Below are 23,912 nucleotides of genomic sequence, written 5' to 3'. Positions count from 1 at the left end.
ATTACTCTACCATTATCAGCCTTTCAAATAAATTTTTAAAAGCTAGGGTTTTTCAGTTGGCATTTGGAGGATGTTCTGGCTGTACAAATAGTTCACCTTTTATTTAGTTAAATATGGTTATCTTTTTACTTGTCAGTTTCTTGCCTTAATTAAAATTCCTTGCTCCACCTATAGATTGTAATATGTAGTTTTCTAGATGTTCACCCAAAATTATTACTCTTACAGTGAATAGATAATCCCTGTGATTTTTTGGTAATATGAATGAGGGAGGGGGAAAACTTCATTTTCTTCCAGGTACATATCCACTTTTACCAACTTTTATTCAATAATCTAGCCTTGCAAAATAAACTGAAATATAACCTTATCATATATTCAGTATACATCTATACTGAGACCTAATTCCTGATTCAGTCAACAAATAATAACTGAGCATCTACTATATGCCACTGTTTCTAGGAACATTGTCTATTATATTCACTTATGCCTATAGCTTTGCCAACTTAATTACTAATCCATGTGACATCATTAAGTCATTACAATTTTTGCCACCTTTCTTTTATAAATTTTTGCCACCTTTAGTTTTTTTTTTATTGAAGTATATTTGATTTACAAAATTATATTCATTTTAAATGTGTGACATGATGACAGCATTATTATAGATTATACACCATATAAAGTTTTTATAAAATGCTGGCTATATTCCCTATGCTGTACAAAGTATCCTTGCAATTTATTTATTTTATACATAGTAGTTTGTGCTTCTCAATTCCATGCTTCTATCTTGACACTTCCTTGTTCCTTTTCCTCAATGGTGACAGACAAAGCAAATGTTAATGCTTATATGTAGAATCTAAAAAAAGAAAAAAAAAGAATATACCCAACAGACTCACAGATGTAGAGAATGAACTACTTTTTCGGTTAGTTTTTGATGCTCCATTAAATTTTGTTTAATATAGTTTCTCTGAAACTAATCTATTTAACCTGGCTTCATTCTATCTGCCCTTCTTTTTATTTCATAATTTCACATTTACTTAAATGTTTTCTGTGTAAGTACAGATATAGTCACACATCTTTCTGAAAATAAGAAATGAAAAAGTAAGTGAAGTCTCTAATGATTAAGATCTTACATTATAGTGGCAACATTAGGCGTGCTAAATTGCTTTAGTCATGTTTGACTCTGATCCTGTGGACGGTAGCCCACCAGGGTCCTCTGTCAATGGGATTCTCCAGGCAAGAATACTGGAGTTGGTTGTCATTTCCTCCTCCAGAGGATCTTTTTGACCCAGGGATGGAACTGGCATCTTTTATGTCTCCTGCATTGGCAGGCAGGTTCTTTACCACTAGCGTCACTTTATTTTCAGATGGCAACATCATAGTACAGTGAAATAAACATGCGTGTGACATAGTGTTCTTGGGCTTAAATCATTTGAAGAAAGTTACCACAATAAAAGAATGGATATTCAGGATGTGCTCAAGATTTACAGAGCAGGGTCTGGAAAAGTCTTTGCATTTTGGACAAAGACAGGAACCAGGATTAAAGTGTACCCATGTATTTATAAAAGGAAAATAAGACAAAATATTAAACCCAAAAATAACAGACAAGTAATTGCCTATAGTCTATAAATTAATTAAATGCAAAACAAAAAAAGGGCTTTATTATTCTTTGTAAATCACATCAAATTTCATAACAATGATTAAAAACCTGGCCTCTGGACTCAAACTCTTTGGGTTAAAATACCAACTGTCTAGCTTTGAGACCCTGGGAAAGTCATTTCACTGCTCTGTGCTTCAGTTTCGTATCATCAAAAATTCAGATAATAATGAAACTGCTTTGTAAGTTGTGAAGATTAAGTGAAAACAATCCATTTAATGCATTGGTTCATGTTAAATATTCAGTTAAGTGTTAGCCACTTGCTGTTGTTAGCCATAAGTCGTGTCCAACTCTTTTTCCACCCCATGGACTGTAGCCTGCCAAGCCTCTCTGTCCAGGGGATTTCCCAGGCAAGAATATTGGAGTAGGTTATCATTTCTTCCTCCGGAAGATATTCCTGACCCAGATATTGAACCCAAGTCTCCTGCATTGGCAGGCAGGTTCTTTACCACTGAGCCTTCAGGGAAGACCTAAATGTTAGACATTAATATCTTTTATAACATCATGCTCAATAGATATTTATTAAATAAATGAACAGTGAGATATTAAATTCATGTTTCAGGTTTATCTGTATTAGATTAATGGTATTTGAAATATTTAATATGAAAAATATTTATTAAAAATGTTAATTAAAAACATGCTTACAAAAACAAACAAAAAAAAGCAGTGCCCTATAAGAAAACTGAGACAGGGCTTGCTTCATTCCCTATCAGACTGTTCTCAGAGAGACAGTAGTCTTGAAGCAGGATCTTATTTCCCTGTTCTTGTATTGAATTTAGCTATTAGTCCACCAAGAAATGAAAGTGAAAGTCACTCAGTCATGACCGACTCTATGGAATTCTCCAGGCCAGAATACTGGAGTAGGTAGTGTTTCCCTTCTCCAGGGGACCTTCCCAACCCAGAAATTGAACCCAGGTCTCACTCAATGCAGGCAGATTCTTCACCAGCTGAGCCACAAGGGACACTCAAGAATACTGGAGTGGGTAGGCTATCCCTTTTCCAGCAGATCTTTCTGACCCAGGGATCGAATGGGAGTCTCCTGCATTACAGGTGGATTCTTTACCAACTGAGCTATTAAGGAAGCCTTAGACCACCAAGGCTAGAAGCAAAGTTCCCTGATTCTCACCCTGTTTGAAAGCAAAAATGTTTCAAGGAGGCAAAGACTGCAAAACAGGTACAAAGTTTATTATTAAGAGACACAGCACAAAAAATGGAAGGATACCCAGAGAAGCAGTTTATTTATTTAAATCAGCACAGAAATACACCCCCAGAGAGGAGTGCTGGTGTCCTGAATAAGGAGCACAGTAAAAAGGTGATTTAAATCATATACAAAGGACAGTCCTTCTGGGTCTTTGCTTACACTTGGCCAGTCAACTTTTTTTCTTTTATCACACCTGATTGGTCCTAGGACCCTCACCAAGATGCATACAGAACTTTTTGCTAAGATGGGTCCCATCACAGACCTGTGGGTGCGTGTCCACACTTATTTTTGGATGGCACCCCCTCCCTTCTCGACTCCCAAGGAGCCTCCCTGCACACGTGCAGACACGGAAGTCTTCCTTGACCTTAGGAGTGGGCTCTTTATCTCTTTACTTCAGCAGAAATCAGCTTCTGCCTCTAGCTTTGTCCTTGGAGTATCTGGGTGAGAGCAAAACTTCAATTTTACTCCATTTGACCAACACCAGCTATCCAGTCCAGGCACAGGGCTCATCTATCTCCTACTTCAAGACCACAAAAATGAAAAAGTCTAAAAATATGGAAAAGTCTCAGGACAAATCTTATACTGCTTAATGCAAGACATACTAAACTCTTATTGTGTCTGTATATGCCCTTTTGTGAACTGTTGATTTATTCCTTTTGCTTATTTTTTCTTGGATATTCAATCTGTATGGTGTTTCACATCATACACATATCACTGTCTGTGTTGTTGGAATACAGGTACTTTTTCCTCTTGAATCAAGGAAATCTTACAGGGGCTGGAATTTTGCCAAACCGAAGAAGTTATTCTTCATCACATTGTCTTAGAGAACATTTGAGCTTAGTAGATCATTTTCCCACAATATCCATTTCATTTCTTTTAGTCTGTCTTGTATTTAAATACATACACACATACTTTATGGCACCGCTAGTGCAGAGGCACTACTGCTCTTCGTGGTGGCACCGCTACTCTTCATTGCGGTGCACTGGCTCCTCATCTTGGTGGCTTCTCCTGTTGCTGAGCACGGGTTCTAGGCGCACAGGTTTCAGCAGTTGTGATGAATGGACTTAGTTGCCAAGTGGCATATGTGATCTTCTGGGAGCAGTGCTCAAACCTGTGTCCCTCAGGTTGGCAGACAGATTCGTAACCACTGGACCATCAGGGAAGCGCTTTCTCTTACTTTTTAATTTATTTTTAAAAATACATGGCAGAAAAACTCATACCTAAAAGGAACCCCTAGTTTATTGGTCCATGGAAAGCTTAGGAAGTGGAATTTCTGGGTACCATTTATACATTCTTTAAGAGAAAGATAATCTGATTTGACCAGCCTCAATTGTAATGACACAGGCAGGTAGTTCTGGGTGAGAAGTGCATGGTAGTAACACAGCCCAGGAGGATTTGGTATGTGTCTGTGCCCTGTGGCTTGAGAGCAGTTCCTAAAGCAGAGGCACCTGGGCTTATATATTAAGGTGACATAACATGGAGGTCAGAATTCAGTCAACAGATAGTATTAAGAAATTTGTTTGAATTCACAGGAAGCCTTGGCAACAAATTAATCAAATGCAAGAAAGAACATACAAAAAGGGATTCTCTGTGGACTGAAATGTAATATGTATCAGGGAAGCCACCTTGTTCCTCAGCATCCCTGACACCATCTCTAATCACTCCCCATCTTGCTTATTCCTCTGCCACAGTGGCTTCCTTGTTTGCATTTGAACACGTGGAACAAATATCTTCCTCAGGTCCATGGCAGTGGCCATTCCCTCTGCCAGGCACATGCTCCTCCTGATGTCATACTACACCATTCTCTTTCCTTCTTGAGGTACCTGCTGAATTATCACCTGTTTGCCAGCCTTATTTGAACACTCAGCACAAGATAATATCTCCTACCAAGATTTTTTTTTAATACATGGATTTGTTTCCTTCATAGCATTTGTCACCACCTGATATACTTATTTGCATATCATTTTCACTGTCATTGGATGGTGGGGTATTTATTTTTAAGCACCCTATGCTTATTGCCTATGTGTTCTCGGAATGTGGTTGGCACTTGAAATATGTTCCTCAAATACATGCAAGAATTTCTTCTTACAATTGCAGCATGTATGATATTTTTGAGAATATGCTGAGAATGGGGCAAAATTTCCTATGCAGAGATGAAATGAGTGGGGCATAATCTCAAGAAGAACTTATCTATAACCAATTAAAATCAATATTGACTGCAAAATAAAAATTGTCCAGGTTAAGTAATATGGGTAATGCCCATTGGTGTGAAAATTATTCATGTTCTGTTTTGACACCTTTCTTAATAACTCAGTGATGTATTTTGCATCAGTGCTGCTGGCTGGTGATCCCCTTGTTAAATTAGTATCCTCCATATATGCAATCTCTTCACCTCAGTGAAAGAATAAAGCATTTTCCACCTGTGCATCTCAGCTCTCAGGTGTCTCTTTATTTTATTGTAGGCGCTTAGGAATATATCTTAGTTCTGTGGCTACCCACAGCTCAAACTTAAGTGCAAAAGCCTCAGTGATGTACATAGGTGTCAAACTCATGATGGGCCCACTTCTCTAGAGTTTGAGGAATAAAAACATAAATGAAGTTCAGAAGAGTTCCTGTATGATGACAAGAATAAAATGGACAGATATCCTGGGTGTGATAAAATACTCTCAACTGCACAGTTCAAAGCCTTGGAACTAAAAATTGTGGTACTTTGATCATTGTAGAATCAGCTTTGTTCTGTCCATTTACTTCCTGGGATTTTTATTTTTTTAATTAAAATTCTTTATGCAGTGTCTGTAACTCATTTTATTAAACTTTCTCCTCAGTCTAATATAAAGCCAGTTTTTTTTATTTGTATATTTTTAAATTTACAAACTTTGCCCATCTTTGCATAGAAATATATGGAAATTTTCAATTCTTTATAGGGTGAGACATCAATTTCTCAATGATAATTTCTGTTCTGACATTTTTCTTAATAACATGGTGATGCATTTTTTATCCCAAGTAATTTTTTCTTGTTTTCCCAAAACAGTAGTTGTCGTTATATTACTCATTTTAAGAAATACAATTAAAAACCAAAATAATTTGTAGAATTTTTTACTAGAGGAATATCTGAGACCATAATTTTTTTCACCTTTGTGTAAATCATTCCTTTGTATGTCATATTTTAACTGTTTGTTCTGATAAAGTGAAAGTGTTAGTCCCTCAGTTCTGTCCAACTTTTGTGACCCCATGAACTATAGCCTGCCAGGCTCCTCTGTCCATGTAAATTTCCAGGCAAGAAAACTAGAGTCGGCAGCCATTTGTAGACTTAAATAATAGTGTGTGTATATGTGGGCATTGAGTTTTACTCTCCTCAAAAGGATCCTATTCTCTTATTCAGCTCCATGTCCACAGTGCCTGCTCGAGTGACTGTTGAAATGGTCACCAAATACACATCAGCAGGCGGAGTCTACACTGAAACAAATTTGATTAAATAAAATTTATTTATTTAATGTTACTTATTATACTTAATATGGCTTTTGAGTTAGGGAAAACATGAATACAAAGAAAATTTTTAAATTTTCTTTGTATTACTAAGTGAAATACTTATTATGCTATACATTCACACATTGAAGTATGGAAGATCAATGTCCCTGTGGAAGGATGTGTTTCACTGAGGTGATGGTTTGTTATGCTTAAGTTGTTTTTTATTGAATTTTCTTCCTGATTTCATCTTGAAATATTTCAATGATGCCTGTAGATGCTACTCTTTCCATTGCTCTAAACAAAATTAAAATTTTTATGATCATTAAATGTTCAGTGATTAACAATATAAATGTCATTCATTATTACATATAATAGATATATAATATATACTATATAATATACACTACATATTGTAAAATACATATTATATAGTATATATACCATATACAATATATACTCAATACTGTATTATATATTATGATATATAATATATATCATAATATATAATACATAGTAGTGTTTATATTTGTGTGTGTGTGTGTGTGTGTGTGTGTGTGTGGTGTGTGTGTGCACACTCAGTTGTTTATGACTCTGCAATTCCATGGACTACAGCCTCCAGGTTCCTATGTCCATGGAATTTTCCAGGCAAGAATATTGGAGTTAGTTGCCATTTCCTTCTCCAGACGACCTCCCAACCCAGGGATTAAACCCAAATTTCCTGCATTCCAGATGGATTCTTTACCACTGAGCCACAAGGAAAGCAGAGGCCCTGTGAGTCCCACCCATATCACCTTGATCCTTTACATTTCTGAGGTTTTAAGTACAACTGCCAATAGTTAGCTCCTAAATCTCTTTACCTGGGGGCTTTACCTGACCAACAAAATCTCTCTGCCTACTTGCATGGCTATCTGACAGTGACAGTGGTATAATAATTGCACCCTCAGGAGAGGAATTCTACATTTTCATTTATTTTCTTGGGCTCCAAAATCACTGCAGATGGTGATTGCAACCATGAAATTAAAAGATACTTCCTCCTTGGAAAAAAAGCTATGAAAAACCTAGACAGTGTATTAAAAAGCAGAGACATCACTTTGCTGACAAAGGTTCCTATAGTCAAAGCTATGGTTTTCCAGTAGTCATGTACAGATGTGAGAATTGAATCACAAAAAAGGCTGAACACTCAAGAATTGATGCTTTAGAACTGTGGAGCTGGAGAAGACCCCTGAGAGTCCCTTGGACTGCAAGATCAAACCAGTCAATCTTAAATGAAATCAACCCTGAATATTCATTGGAAGGACTGATGCTGAAGCTGAAGCTCCAACATTTTGCCACCTTATGCGAAGAGCCAACTCATTAGAAAAGACCCTAATTCTGGGAAAGACTGAATGCAGGAGGAGAAGGGGATGACAGAGGATGAGATGGTTGGATGGCATCACTGACTCAAGGGGCATGAGTTTGAGCAAACTCTGGGAGATAGTGAAGGACAGGGAAGCCTGGAGAGCTACAGTCCATGGGGTCACAAAGAGTCAGACATAAGTTAGCAACTGAACAACAACAACTATATGAACTAGATTCTCCTGACATCTAACCTGGTCTCCTTGGAACAGAGCATCATAAGAATAATTTCTTGTCTAACTAGACCAGTGCCCACAGGGAAGTGTTGTGCTCAGAGGTGGGAGTAACAATGGAAACAGTGCCTAATGAGCAGACACAGGGAGCAGTAAGTATCTCCTCTGCTGCAGTCCCTCAGTCTATACAACCTAGACCTGCACAGGACATGGGTTGTTGGTTTTGAAGTCCTACATCTGAATAAGGACCAATGCTTCTCTCTTTCCTTCTGACCTGCCTGGGAACAGAGCTCCAGTTCATCATTCACCATCCAGGGAGGAATTTGAATTTCCACACAGGAACTTTCTTCTTATAGTCCCCATCTAGGTGAGTGTGAGAGTTCTATAGGTACTTCAAGAAAGGTTCAGAGAGAATGGAAGTAGAAAACTTTTACCTGAGGTCACCTGAGTGCCTAATCATCTTATAACAGAGCAGAGATATTAGTCATGCTGTTTTGCTCGGTTGACTAATTATAATTTTCTTATTTAATGTTCAAATGAGAAGTGTCTGATAGACTCAGCAACACAAGAGTCTTTGCTGACAATTAAGCGATGGGAATGGAAGTCTGATTCGGAGACATGAATGAAGGAGGAATTGGGACCTCAAACTGGTTCAGATAAAGTAGAGCAGGTTAGAAGTTCATAGTTACAGAGAAAAAGAAACCTAGGTTTGGAGGCATGAGCGGTGAAACATACACCTTTTTCCAGCATTCTAAGATGGGATATATTTGGCATCTTCCATTTTTCCCCCACATCTATTGAATTAGGTATTGCCTTGGAACAGAGTTCTTGAGACATACATTTCACAGTATCTTCTCTCACATTGAGTGTTCACATGAAAAAGCTGTATTTGATATGCAAGATGATATACTACTGAGCTTTAGTTTGCAACTCTTCATTACCAAGTGGTGGGAAGGCAATGGAGACATTTGTGAGGTAGAAGAAAATAATCAGCCAAACTCATCACAAGTTATGATCATTCACTTAGTGACATGAAACAAGTATGTTAAGTTTTGTATACACATTGAGTAAATTTGTCTACCAACTTAGACGAATGGATACCTCTTCCCTCACTTTTTGTGTAAAGATATTAACAGTTAGAATGGGTCTGTAGTCTCACTAATTACAAACAGCTGATAGACGGTAGTTCTGAGATTCAAACAGGGGTTTTCTGACTCAAAAACTTTTCATTTAAAATCATTTAGAACCTCTATACCACTTAAGTTTAAAATCCTCATCTATTGTTGAACATTGTATATTTTCTGTTGTAAATTGTGGGCTAATTCCCTTTGCTCCTTTTTCTAGTAGAGTTCAGTTAGTAAAATGCATTATCATTACAAAGATAATGATTCATGTTTCCTTTGATAAATTCCTTTAGGGTACCTTATTAAGTATTCTGGGCATCAAGGGAGTATAACTGGGATTGGGATGCTGCTGAAACCAAGGAGTCTCTCTTTTTCACTGTCTCCCAGAGACTGCCTGAGCTTATTAGATCTTGTTTTGTAAATAAAGGGGTTCAGCATGGGGGTTACCATAGTGTAGATCACTGAGGCCATCAGACTTATCCAAGAAGATGAAATACCTGCAGAACTGAGATACACATACTCCAAGGACAGTGCCCTAGAGCAAGGCAACCACCAAGAGGTGGGATATATAGGCAGTGTTTATTTTCCTCCACATGTTCTATTCTTTCTTCTCTCTCAGTGTTTTTTTTTTTTTTTTTTTTTTTAACTTCTTGTCCAGGGATCAAACCTGGGTCTCCCACACTACAGGCAGATTCTTTACCATCTGAGCTACCAGGGCAGCCCACATAAATTTTATTTTCAGAGAAGGCAAAAAAAGAGCTCATATTAAACAGAATGCCACTTCCTCAAGAGGCTTGCCAACTTTAATTTAGGTACTATTTCTACATTCTTTATGGTAAAGATAATTTGCTATTAGTAGATAGCACAATGTCTTAATTATTGTGATTGGAAGTAGGAAAAGCCAAGAAGTAACAAACCCAGCAAACCATAATATGCTGTATTTGTGTGTGTTTGCAATGAGCTTTTCTCTGGGCAGTGATACCTGAGTTTATGTACTCCAAAATGGACAAATCCTGCAATGTTAACAGCAGAAGGGCATAAGGAGTGGATCCACTTCTACTCAGAGGAATGAATCAAAACAAACAAAAAATGTGAGAGGAACAACATGGGAATTAAGGTCTCACCTGTAGCAGGGAGGTCGCCTTGTTCCTCAGCAGCCTCTGACACCATCTCTCATAACTCTCCCTCTTGCTTATTCCCCTAGACACTTTGCCTTCCTTTTAAGTCTAGAATTTGAAGCAAGTGACATACTTAGGACCTTCTCACTGACTCTTTCTCCAACAGGGCACACTATTTCACCAGGTAATTTTGTGTCTCTGCTTTGTCTTTCTTCAGGCTTCTGTTCAAATTTCTCCTAGTTTGCAGATCTGGTTAAACTTGCATTCAAATGTAACACCTTCATTCACTCTATTTATACTTATTTTTTCCCCTAAAACCTATCACCAGGTATATACTTTTTGTTTGCTAATTTATATTATTCCTTTATTATTTATCATTGGGAGTCTCATTGTCAACATCCTATAATTTTAGCCCAGAATACAGTCAATTATTGTTTAATAGTTAATTTATGTCTGACTCTTTTGCAATCTCATGGACTATAGCCTGCCAGGCTCCTCTATCCATGGGATTTCCCAGACAAGAATACTGGAGTGGGTTGCCATTCCTTCTTCAGGGGATCTTCCTGACCCAGGTATTGAACTCTCATCTATTGCATTGGCAGGTGGATTCTTTAACACTGAGCCACCTGAGAAGGCCAAGAGACAGTATTCAACATAAATTCCTCAAATGTATGAGAGAATTTTGCATTTAAACTGTGTAATAAGAGTACCTGTTGGTGGAAAACCTGCCTATGGGAATTTCTATTCATTGTTGTTACAGCTTCCCTGGTGGCTCAGACCATAAAGAGTCTGCCTGCAATGCAGGAGACCAGGGTTCAATCCCTGAGTCAGGAAGATCCCCTGGAAAAGGGAATGGTAACCCACTCCAGTATCCTTGCCTGAAGGATCCCATGGATGGAGGAGACTGGTGGGCTGTAGTCCATGGGGTCGCAAAGAGTCAGATATGACTGAGCAACTGAACTGAAATGAATTGATAACACTTATGATGTCACAGAAGGCCATTTAAAATGACTGAATATAATTTACAGCATTTCACTATGCTAAGGTGTATATGTGTAAAAATTAGTCATTTTTCTTTCTGTCCTAGTAGTGATCACTACCACATGGTACCAGGCAACAATACACAAATTTCAGAATTTGTTCTTCTGGGATTCTCAAAGGAACCAGAATTTCAGCTCCTTATATTTGGCCTTTTCCTATCCATGTACCTGATCACTGTGTTTGGAAATCTGCTCATCATCCTGGCTATCATCTCAGATTCCCACCTCCACACCCCCATGTACTTCTTCCTCTCCAACCTGTCCTTTGTAGACATCTGCTTCACCTCCACCACTATTCCAAAGATGCTGCTGAATATAATAACTCAAACCAAAGTCATTACCTATGAAGACTGCCTCACCCAGATGTATTTTTTCCTACTGTTTGTACAGTTGGACAATTTTCTTCTGACTGTGATGTCCTATGACCGCTTCATAGCCATCTGCCACCCCCTGCACTACACAGTCATCATGAACCCTGTTCTCTGTGGACTGCTGGTGCTGATATCATGGCTAATAGGTGCCTTGAATTCCTTGTTACAAAGCTTACTGGCATTACGACTGTCTTTCTGTACCGTCTTGGAAATCCCCCACTTTTTCTGTGAATTCAAAGATGTGATCCAACTTGCCTGTTCTAATACCTTTCTCAATAATGTGATGATGTATTTTGCAATTGGGCTGTTTGGTGGTGGTCCATTCACTGGGATATGTTACTCTTACTCTAAGATAGTTTTCTCCATATGTGGAATCTCATCAGCTCGAGGGAAGTATAAAGCCTTTTCCACCTGTGCATCTCACCTCTCAGTCGTCTCCTTGTTTTATTGTACAGGCTTAGGAGTGTACCTTAGCTCTGCTGTTACCCATGGCTCACACTCAAGTGCAACAGCCTCTGTGATGTACACAGTGGTCACACCCATGCTGAACCCCTTCATCTACAGTCTGAGAAACAAAGACATAAAGAGATTTCTAAGAAGATTCTTTGGGATAGCAGCTGTAAAAGGGCCAATTGTCCTGGGGCTGAAGAAGTGTCAGTTATTACAGCACTCAAAGCATTAGAGGCAGAAATTGTGATTCTTGATCAGATTGCAGAAAGAGCTCTTATTCCTTACATTTATTTCCTGGTCTTTCTATTTCTTTGATTTCAACTTCTCCATATAATTTAAGTAAGTCACTTGATTAAGCTTTCTATTCTGTCTGGTATATGGATACCTTTCCTTTCTTCTCTAAGTTTCTTATTTTTTTTCTGAAATTGGATAAGGAATATTTGAAAATTTCCATTTACTTCATGGGAAAATTTTTGTTCCTCATTTTTTCCCTTTAAATGAGAGCTATCTTCCCAAGTAATTTTTTTTAAATTTTCCATAAAGAATTGTCTTGAGTTGTATCACTCACATAGAAAGACCACACTTAGCAGCTAGAGTAACCTATATAATTCCATTGCAGAGTGAAATCCAAATCAGTTTGTTATTTTGAGTCTCTCATTTTTTGTCTATATCATAACCTTATTTCCATGATATTTTGGTAATATCAACTTTATTCATACTATTGAGTTTTATAACTGCTCTTCTGGGGTTATATGCTGCTTGTTCAACCCGTGTCCCTAGTATCTACCATGCTGTTGCTGCTAAGTCGCTTCGGTCGTGTCCAACTCTGTGTGACCCCATAGACAGCAGCCCACCAGGCTCCCCCATCCCTGGGATTCTCCAGGCAAGAACACTGGAGTGGCTTGCCATTTCCTTCTCCAATGCATGAAAGTGAAAAGTGAAAGTGAAGTTGCTCAGGTTGTCTACTTGAAAGTTATACAGTCGTGTCTGACTCCTAGAGACCCCATGGACTGCAGTCTACCAGGCTCCTCCGTCCATGAGATTTTCCAGGCAAGAGTACTGGAGTGGGGTGCCATTGCCTTCTCCGAGTATCTATCATAGTCACCTATTAAAAATCATCATCAAATGTGTATCTCCCAGTAAAATCTATATTGAAATGCAAATGTGAATAAACAGACTGACCTAATATGGTCTTTGTGCTCCAAAATCACTTCTAATGGTGACTACAGCAATGATATTAAAAGACTCTTGCTCCTTGGAAGAAAAGTTATGAAAAATCTAGACAGCATATTACAAAACAGAGACATTACTTTGCCAACAAAGGTGCAAATAGTCAAAGCTATGGTTTTTTCAGTAGTTTTGTATGGATGTGAGAGTTGAACCATAAAGTCAAGCACTAAAGAACTGATGCTTTCAAACTGCGGTGTTGGATAGGACTCTTGAGAGTCCCTTAACTGCAAGGAGATCAAGCCAGTCAATCCTAAAAGAAACCAACCCTGAATATTCACTGGAAGAACTGATGCTGAAGCTGAAGCTCTAATACTTTGGTAAACTCATGTGAAGAGCAGAGTCATTGGAAAAGATCCTGATTCTGGGAAAGATTGAAGGCAGAAGAAGGGGATGACAGGATAAGATGGTTGGATGGCATCACCAACTCAACGGACATGAGCTTGAGCAAACGCTGGTATATGGTGAAGGACCGGGAAGCCTGGCCTGCCGCAGTCCATGGGGTCACAGAGTCAGACATAACATCAACTGAACAACAGCAACAGTATGGTCCTATTGTCACAGATAACCTTAAATATGTCATAGCAAATTTTCAACCTTACATGTAAAAAATTTCTATCTATATATATCTACTCATTGAAAAGTGGAAAATTGGTGTCTGAGAGAGGGAGTCTATACATTGGAGTTAGTTATTGGTTCGTGTGTTTTATAATTGTTTTCCTGGATCACTCAACTTTGACTTTAAAATTTCCTGTCCTGATTACAGTTATGACTCCTCTGTTGCTCTGAACGAAGGATCTTCACTTTTCTAAATTTCATCATAACCACTAAAGAATCATGAGCAGTGAATGAACAATATCAAGCTGAATGATTTCATATGTCCTTCCTCCTCAGGAACCTTCATTCTTCAGGATCAAAGGATGACTCACAAGCAAGCTGAAATTTCTCCTAGTCATGTGATTCCAGATCACCATTTACTTTGGCACAATGTGCATATCCTTCCAACCATTCCAAGTTTCTTAGAACAAGTTCCTCATTAAGGAGAAACCAATGAACCAATTGATAATCTAGTTATCTGAAACAAGTTTAAATAATAATCATGAATATTGTCCCCAAATCAAGATGTATGCCAAAAATAAAAAGCAGTGGGTTTTTATGCGTGCTCTCATTACTGTTTGCTTTGTTGTTTCAGTTAGCTATTGCTGCATAACATCCTATATCATATAGTTTATTACAATGCCTTTCTTATCAAGTGAAATTAAATAGCTGGAGGTGCTCTGATCACTATTCAAATGCTCATAAGTCCATATAGCTGAGTACAACATTGTGTACATTGTGTATCATCCTATCATCCCAATGTGCTCACTCCATACCTGTGTGCTCACCTCACATCAATAAATTCAAGAATAGTAGATTTTCAACAAATCCCCAAGGGATGAACCATGCTACATGTATCTATATTAGATACTGGTGTGTCCCACATGTATCATCTTGATTCTTTCCATATATAAAATTTCTCAGCCCAACTACAAACTGCCAGCTTCTGTAATTATTTGCCCAAGAGCTTTATTTGACAATCAACTTTGCCTGGTCTGTCAACTTGCATGACTATCTAGTAGTTGCAGTGAAATAATACCCCCTGCAATGTACTTCTTCTCATACAGCAAGTCCATACCTGACCTCTAGAAATTGATTAATATTTTATGCAAAAACATAAATTATTACATTTTTGCCGCTCCTGTTAGTCTTTTCCAGGCAAGTTGTTTCTCACATCCTCATTCATGACTCTCACTGAGGGTGTCTGTCTTTCTTTATGTTTCAAGTTAGCTAGTTTCTCTGGCATCATGCCTCCTCTGAGGTGGAACAGGTCAATGCCATGTGCAACGTTTGGTCTTCTGATTTCTCCCACAAAAAAAGTGAAAGCATATGAGTGAGAGTTAAGCGTCCCCAGCTGTGCAGGAGACTCAGTGACTACATGTCCATCCAGAAAACTGACATAACCTTCATGACAAGGGGGTAGAGAGAGACTGGAATAACAGCAGCCGGGACTCTTGAAGGGAATCATAGATAAGCAGATTCTAACAACTTCTTCATGAATTCTATCAGGAAATGTTCTAAAACTGTTGATGGTTGTAGATATCTAAGAATGTGCTAAAAAAATTGAATTGTACATTTAAAATTGGCAAATTGGATGGCATGTGAATCATACCTCAATAAAGCTAATTTTAAAAGTTAAAAAATCTTTAAAGAAGGAAAAAGGAAACTATAGTCCAATATATTGGATGAATATACATGAAAAATTTCTAAACAAGATATTGTAAACCAAGTTCTATGGAGCATTAAATGGATCATAACCAAGGATCACATGGGGTTAATCTCTGGGACACAAGTGTGGTTCAACAAAAGCATATCAATCAATGTAATACACCATATGAATGGAATTAAAGGTAAACATCATATGTTAATAACCATAGATGCAGAAGAATAATTTGACAAAATTCAACATTCTTTCGTGATAAAAATTCTACCAAAGTCAATGTAGAAGGAATGAACCTCAACAGTAAAATGACCATATATGAAAAGCCCATAGATGACACTATACTGACTGGTAAAAAATTGAAAACATATTCTTTAAGATCAGACACAAGACAAGAGGGTCCACTCTTACAACTTCTATTCAACATAGTCCTGAAAGTTCTCATTAGAGTACCTAGGAAAGAAAATAAAGGCATCCTAATTGAAAGGAAAAACATTAATTTTTCTGCTTGAAGAAGATAAATCTTTATATCTATCTATCTATCTATCTATCTATATGAAAACCTTAAGTCTCCATCAAAAAACATTATAACATGTAAACAAATTCAGTAAATTTGCAGGATAGAAAATCAATATGTAAAAATCAATTATGTCTATATACATTAACAATGAACAATCTAGAAAAGAAAACTCTCAATTACAATAGCATCAAAAAGAATGTAAAAATATTCAGAAATCAATTTAACCAAGAGGTCAAATTCCTATACACTAAACCATTTTTAAGACTTTCATGAAAGAAGTGGAAGTAGGCACAAATAAATGGAGCAATATCATATGTTCTTGGATCAGAAGAATTAATATGTATAAATGGTAGACAACAAATTAAATAATTACTTTTCCTATATTAATGTCTCAAGGACATCGCAATCTAAAGCACATTTACATTTATGCAATGAGAAAATCTTTATCATCTAAAAAGTGTGAATATCCCCAAATTGAATTTAAATTTCCTCTTCTACTTAAGAGGAGATTACAACACAGTATGTCTTTCCCCAGGGGAAGCTAAATGAATACACTCAGAAATGTAATCTCAGTTTCTTGAACACAATTTTATTGGCTAAATGTCTATGGTGTTGGTGGTGGTTTAGTCGATAAGTCGTGTCTGACTCTTCATGACCCTACGGACTGTAGCCTTCTCTGTCGATTGGATTCTCCAGACAAGAATACTGGAGTGGGTTGCCATTTCCTTCTCCACCTGATCTTCCTGGACCAGGGACTGAACTGGTATCTTCTACATTGTAGGTAGATTACCGACTGAACAACCAGGGAAGTTGAATAAATATCTATAGCCAGTTCCTAATGCAAATGTAAAATTACCACACTAATGATTTAAACAAACACATTTATGCTCCTACAATTCTGGAGGTCAAAAGACTGAATGAGTCTCATTGGGCAAAGTCAAAATGATTGTGGTACTGGATTTCTTCTGGAAGCTATAAGGAAGAACATATCTACTTTCCTATTCGGAGTAAATATTACAGAGGGAAAAAATCCAAATATATACCTTACAATTAATAAACATTTCAATGTGAGGTACTAAATGACAATTCTTAACTTGTGATATAATTATGAAATTCCAAATGATTTTGAACAATGTGGCATGAAACTGAGGTGTGCAGAGCTCAAGGTTTGTACCAAAGGAATAAAGTTATCCTCCTTGACCTTGTTAAAGAGAAGAGCAATTTTCTCTAGCCATCAGGGGCTGTGTCTCTACTACAAAATACTTTATAGTCTCAAGGAATCTAATCTATGCAAGTATGTAATGTAGTCTTAAATTTGGAGAAAATCTTAAGTCAGGTTTGAGATGAGGTGCTGGAAGGTTAGACTGAATAATTCAGAATGTCCACAAGGAAGAACTATGATAATAAGCTGTGGATTCTCTTGACTCTAACCTGGTCTCTTGGAAACCCAGAGTCTCCAAGACATTCCCTTCCGTCTTCAGACTAGTGTCCCACTGGGAAATCATGTGCTTAGGCTTTGGAGTAACAAGACAGAAATGTGCTGATGAGCAGACAAGGGGAGCTATAAATATCTCCTCTGCTGTATCCCTCAGCCTGTACAACCTTGGACTGCATGGGGCATGGTAGTTGCTCTTGGAGTCCTAAGTATGGCTGGGAGACTCTTGTCACCCTCCTTCCTGCTGTCTTTTGAGGAGCCAGAGTGTCAGTCTCCATCATTAACCATCCAGGAGGAGTTTGGAGTTCCCCTCAGTGACCTTCCTCTCAGAGTTCCCAACCAGGTGAGTTAGCAAGTCCAAGAGGTACTGCAGAAAAGGATCAGAGAAAATCAAATCCAAGAACATATCCTTGAGGTCACCTGATAGCCGCTTGCTGGGCCCAATGCTAAGATATTGCTAGTTGTTTGCTTTTCTGATTAACTAATTAATACATTTATTTATCATGCTGAAAAGGGATGTGAGCATGCACCTTCACAGGGGTGACTGTTGACTATTAAGTGAAGGTAACCCATTAGAGTCAAGAATGGCTGGTGTATAGTGCTTCTAGTAAAAGCAGGACTTATCTAAGGGGTTTTGGAAAAAAAGAAAGTAAATAAAAATCATTTGGTGTGGAGGTAGTCCGATGAATTGTGGGTATTTCTTTTTTTTTTTTAATTTTTAAGATGGGCTACTTTTGAAACATTTCTATATTTGTAAGAAAGATCCAGACCAATGTATTGTTTGCAAATATTACTTTGTAATAAAAGTTCATGATACATTAATGTTACATTATCTCTTTTTCACTCTGGGTATTCAGATTAAAAATATCTTTGAGAATTAAAAAGCAGTATGCTAAATAGCTTTATTTTGCAATTATTTTCCTGTGAAGCTGAATACTATTTATGGATTACTTTTTCATTTGTATTCTCTATTATAGTCTATACAAAATCTTTACATTTGTGTAGGAAGGGTTGGAGAATTTTTATTCTTGTTTTTTATTACATTGTCCCAAATAAGGAACTGGAGTTTTTCAACCAAATCTCTGTTTAAGACTGAGTTCTTTTATGAATGTACAGGTGTATATGTAAGGGATTGTGAGTGTTTATTCATAGTATGTGGTCAAATATATCACTCAGTCTATTCTGTTTTCTCCATATTTTTCTTTACTGAAAAATTGAGCTGTCACTTTAGTATTCTTAAAGATCTTTGATAGAAACAAAAATGAAAGTGAATATTCTTCTGTATGTGTGGAAGCGTGCTCAGTCACTAGGTCATCTCTGACTCTTTACGACCCTATGAACTGTAGCCCTCCAGGCTCCTCTGTCTATGGATTATCCTGACAAGAATATTGAAGTGGGTTTCCATGCTCTCCTTCAGGGAATCTTCCCAAACAAAGGATCAAATCCTCATCTCCTGTGTCTCTTGCATTGCATAAACTTATATGAATCAGTATATTCTTATATAGGATGAAAATAAAACTAGGCACTGCACTGCTTCTTCCATGAGTTTAAAAGACCTTCCCTTATATCCTTACACTGCACTGCTTCTTCTATGAGTTTAAAAGACCTTCCCTTATATCCTTACATTTCCAAGTCTTTGGAAATTTAATCTGTAGCCAGAGACCCATGATGTTACTGTCAAATTTTTATCATATAATTTTGCTGTATAAGTTAGTTTTGGATTGTCATTCAATTTTGCTTCATATGGTTGATTCAGTTCAGTTCAGTTCAGTCACTCAGGTCGTGTCTGACTCTTTGCAACCCCATGAACTGCAGCATGCCAGGCCTCCCTGTACATCACCAACTCCTGGAGTCCACCCAAACCCATGCCCATTGAGTTGGTGATGCCATCCAACCATCTCGTCCTCTGTTGTCCCCTACTCCTCCTGCCTTCAATTTTTCCCAGTATCAGGGTCTTTTCAAATGAGTCAGCTCTTTGCATCAGGTGGCCACAGTATTGGAGTTTCAGCTTCAGTATCAGTCCTTCCAATGAATATTCAGGACTGATTTCCTTTAGGATGAACTGGTTGGATCTCCTTGCAGTCCAAGGGACTCTCAAGAATCTTCTCCAACACCACAGTTCAAAAGCATCGATTCTTTGGTGCTCAGCTTTCTTTATAGTCCAGCTCTCACATCCATACATGACCACTGAAAAAACCATAGCCTTGACTAGTCGGACCTTTGTTGACAAAGTAATGTCTCTGCTTTTCAATATGCTGTCTAGGTTGGTCATAACTTTCCTTCCAAAGAGTAAATGTCTTTTAATTTCATGGCTGCAATCACCATCTGCAGTGATTTTGGAGCCCAGAAAAATAAAGTCAGCCACTGTTTCCACTGTTTCCCCATCTATTTCCCATGAAGTGATGGGACCAGATGCCATGATCTTAGTCTTCTGAATGTTGAGCTTTAAGCTAACTTTTTCACTCTCTTCTTTCACTTTCATCAAGAGGTTCTTTAGTTCTTCACTTTTTGCCAAAAGGGTGGTGTCATCTGAATATCTGAGGTTATTCTCCCAGCAATCTTGATTCCAGCCTGTGCTCTTTCAGCCCAGCATTTTTCATGATGTACTCTGCATATAAGTTAAATAAGCAGGGTGACAATATACAGCCTGATGTACTCCTTTTCCTATTTGGAACCAGTCTGTTGTTCCATGTCCAGTGCTAACTGTTGCTTCCTGACCTGCATAGAAACCACTAATTCTAGTCTAATTGAATTCTTACTGACACTCTCTACATTATAAATTCTTTTTAAACTTCTTTTCCTGTAGATATATAATCTATATATAATGTATATACTTGCATATATATTCATATACTTGTATTTCAATAAATAAATAGAATTATGTGCATGTCATATGCACTCTTTATTTTTTAATGCTGTCTTGTTTCTTCTTTGTGTCCACTGTTCCTTCTTACTCATTAAAACCTCATGGACTTGCCTCCAGTCCACCAGTGTTTTGCTCATTCACTATTTCAATGTCTGCCTAATATTCGATGCTATGGCTGTGCTACTCACATTTTGAAAACTCCTGGATGTTTCACTCCTGGACACTCTTTCACACTTCCTTTCATCATTTTCCCCTTTGCACATTCATCTTGCAGCGTTAGCTTCGGATTTATTGCTTAAACACTTGCATCAAGCAGCTTTCTCTTTGCCCTGTCATTCACAGGACTGAACATGGAGACTCATCACCACTGGCAACCATTCTTTTGCAAATAGGAAGGTGAGGCTAATCTTTTTGCGTGTATTGTCAACCACCTCAGGAAGATAAATACCACTCTTCCCATTATTTGGGTAAACACGTAAAAATATAGAATGATTAAATTGCCTTTTATAAATAGATACTACGTGGTAGATCCAAGATTTGATGAAAGGTTTCCTAATTTTAAAAGGATGTGTCTAATACAATTTAGAAGTGTATTTTACCATTTCCCTTTAAAATCCTTTCACTATTTTTGTATATTGTGCATTTCCATTTGCAAGTTCTGGGTTTATTCTCTTCACGGATTTTTCTATGGGATGTTGAATTGATAGGATGACTTGTTATCATAAAGATGTAACTCTTTTTTTTTTTTTTCCAATCTGGAGATGTATATACATATATTCCCTTGCGGCTCAGACAGCAAAGAATCTGCCCCGAGTGCAGGAGACGCAGGTTTGATCCCTGGGTCAGGAAGATCCTCCCTTGGAGAAGGGAATGGCTACCCTTTCCAGTACTTTTGTCTGGAAACTGCCACGGACAGAGGAGCCCGGCAGGCTACAATCCATAAGGTCACAAAGAGTCAGACATGATTGAGAGACTAACATATATATATATAATATGTATATATGTTCAGTTCAGTTCAGTTCAGTCGCTCAGTCGTGTCCGACTCTTTGCGACCCCATGAATCGCAGCATGCCAGGCCTCCCTGTCCGTCACCAACTCCTGAAGTTCACCCAGACTCAAGTCCATCGAGTCAGTGATGCCATCTAGCCATCTCATCCTCTGTCGTCCCCTTCTCCTCCTGCCCCCAATCTCTCCCAGCATCAGAGTCTTTTCCAATAAGTCAACTCTTCGCATGAGGTGGCCAAAATACTGGAGTTTCAGCTTTAGCATCATTCCTTCCAAAGAAATCCCAGGGCTGATGTCCTTCAGAATGGACTGGTTGGATCTCCTTGCAGTCCAAGGGACTCTCAAGAGTCTTCTCCAACACCACAGTTCAAAAGCATCAATTCTTCGGTGTTCAGCCTTCTTCACAGTCCAACTCTCACATCCATACATGACCACAGGAAAAACCATAGCCTTGACTAGACAAACTTTTGTATGTGTATATATATGCATGTATATATATTATATACATATATTTGCTTTATTAGTTATTCTGAGCCTCAAGCAGATGTACAGAGAGCAAGGAACAATACACTGGATGATGTTTTCTCCATGTTTTGAAGTTTTAGTAATAGCACAAAAGTCACTTTATTTTTCAGCATCCTCTGACACAATCCTTTATCGTCCTCCCTCTTACATTCCCCTGAACACTGGCTTACTTTTGAGCTTAAATATCTAGAAAAAGATCTTCAGTATCATTGCAGGTTCTTTTACCTACAGGACATGTACATGACCTGATAAACTCTTGTCATCTATTGTGTCTTCCTTGAATTCTGTTTTCAAACATCATCTAGTTAGCAGATTAACTGAACTCTCAATGAAAAATAAGTGCCATCCACTCACTTTTATACCTGCATCTTTCCTTTATTCATAGCACCTAACACCACCCAGCATGGTATATATTTGCTTACAGTCTTTCTCTGTAATGGGACTATAGGGATTTTTGAAAGGCAAAGTCTAGGACAAAAACTCACAGTCAAAGAAGTCATAGAGACCCATGTAACAGGATGAATCCCATAGAAAATATATATATTGGCAACTCACTCCAGTGTTCTTGCCTGAAAAGCTCCATGGACAGAGGAGCCTGGTGGCCTCCAGTACATGGGAGTTGCAAAGAGTGGAACACAGCTGAGCCAATTAGTATGCATGTACACACACACACACACACACATATGTAGCTTAACCTCAAAATATTAATTGTAAAATTCCACCTATTTTAGTAATGGCTATTTGTATGAAAATTAGTCATATATATATATATATATATATATATTTTTTCCTTTGCTAGTTGTCACATCAATCTTATGGACCTAGTAATAATACACAGATTTCAGAATTTCTACTTCTGGGATTATCAAATGAACCAGAACTGCAGCCTCTCATATTTGGACTTTTCCTCTTCATGTACCTGATCACTGTGTTTGGAAACCTGCTCATCATCCTGGCTGTCAGCTCAGACTTCCACCTCCATACCCCCATGTACTTCTTCCTCTCCAACCTGTCCTTTGCAGACATTTGTTTCACCTCCACCATCATCCCAAAGATGCTGTGGAACATCCAGACTCACAGCAAAGTCATAACCTTCGAAGGCTGCATCATCCAGATGTATTTTTTCTTACTGTTTGGGGGATTGGATGTCTTCCTCCTGACCATGATGGCCTATGATCGATATATGGCCATCTGTCACCCTCTACACTACATGGTCATCATGAAACCCCGGCTCTGTGGTCTCCTGGTTCTGTCATCTTTTATTATGAGTTTCCTATATGCCCTGATGCAAAGCTTAATGGTGGTGCAGTTGTCCTTCTGTACAAAGCGGGTAATCCCCCACATTTTCTGTGAAGCCAACTTGATGATCAAACTTGCCTGTTCTGACACCTTCATCTGTGACATGGTGGTATATTTTGTATCAGTGGTGCTGGGTGGTGGTTCCCTTGGTGCTATTCTTTACTCTTACTCTAAGATAATTGCCTGCATAAATGGAATCTCATCAGCTCAGGGGAAGTATAAAGCATTTTCCACCTGTGCATCTCATCTCTCAGTTGTCTCCTTATTTTCTTGTTCAGTCCTGGGAGTGTACCTTACCTCTGCTGATACTCACAGCTCACACTCAAGTGTGATCGCCTCGGTGATGTACAGTGTGGTCACACCCATGCTGAATCCCTTCATGTACAGTCTCAGGAATAAAGACATTAAAAAAGCTCTGAAAATATTTGGGAAGGAAACTAATAAAGAGTTAATTGTCCTGGGGCTGAAGAACTGCCACTGATTGCAGGGCTTAAAACTCAGAGCCATAAATGGTGAATTTTTAAAATTTCATTTTGAAGTAGAAGTTGCTCTTTCTATTTATTTCTGGAATTTTTATTTCTTTGGCTTCCATTTATCTATATAAGTTAACTCACTTTATTAAGCTTTCTTCTCTCTGTGATACTGAGAGTTTTCCCCTTTGTTGTCTTCCTATTATTCCTAATTTATTTGCCATCTTGGAAAAGAAATATTTGGACATTCCCATTTATCTCGTAGGACTATATTCAATTCTTAATAATTTTTCTCAAATGAAAAATGTAATCCCATG

At 37.9% G+C, this 23,912-nt stretch overlaps 1 protein-coding gene across 1 annotated transcript; it reads left to right on the top strand.

Moving 5' to 3' along the window:
• Positions 1-11,233: 11,233 nt before the first annotated feature.
• Positions 11,234-23,606, top strand: LOC133251867 (olfactory receptor 7A17-like). Its single transcript, XM_061424623.1, has 3 exons — positions 11,234-11,730; positions 21,098-21,109; positions 22,652-23,606. Exons 1-3 carry the CDS (start codon positions 11,234-11,236, stop codon positions 23,604-23,606), a joined length of 1,464 nt encoding a protein of 487 aa, XP_061280607.1.
• The last annotated feature ends 306 nt before the right edge of the window (positions 23,607-23,912 follow it).

This window comes from Bos javanicus, chromosome 7 (assembly GCF_032452875.1).
Source record: "Bos javanicus breed banteng chromosome 7, ARS-OSU_banteng_1.0, whole genome shotgun sequence".
In the NCBI taxonomy this organism is placed as follows: domain Eukaryota; kingdom Metazoa; phylum Chordata; class Mammalia; order Artiodactyla; family Bovidae; genus Bos; species Bos javanicus.
Note: the sequence above shows the minus strand (reverse complement) of the source record. Positions and strands in the feature narration are given on the sequence as shown.

Coding starts and splice junctions, on each gene's coding strand:
- LOC133251867 (XM_061424623.1), top strand. CDS start 11,234: ATGGTACCAGGCAACAATACACAAATTTCAGAATTTGTTCTTCTGGGA.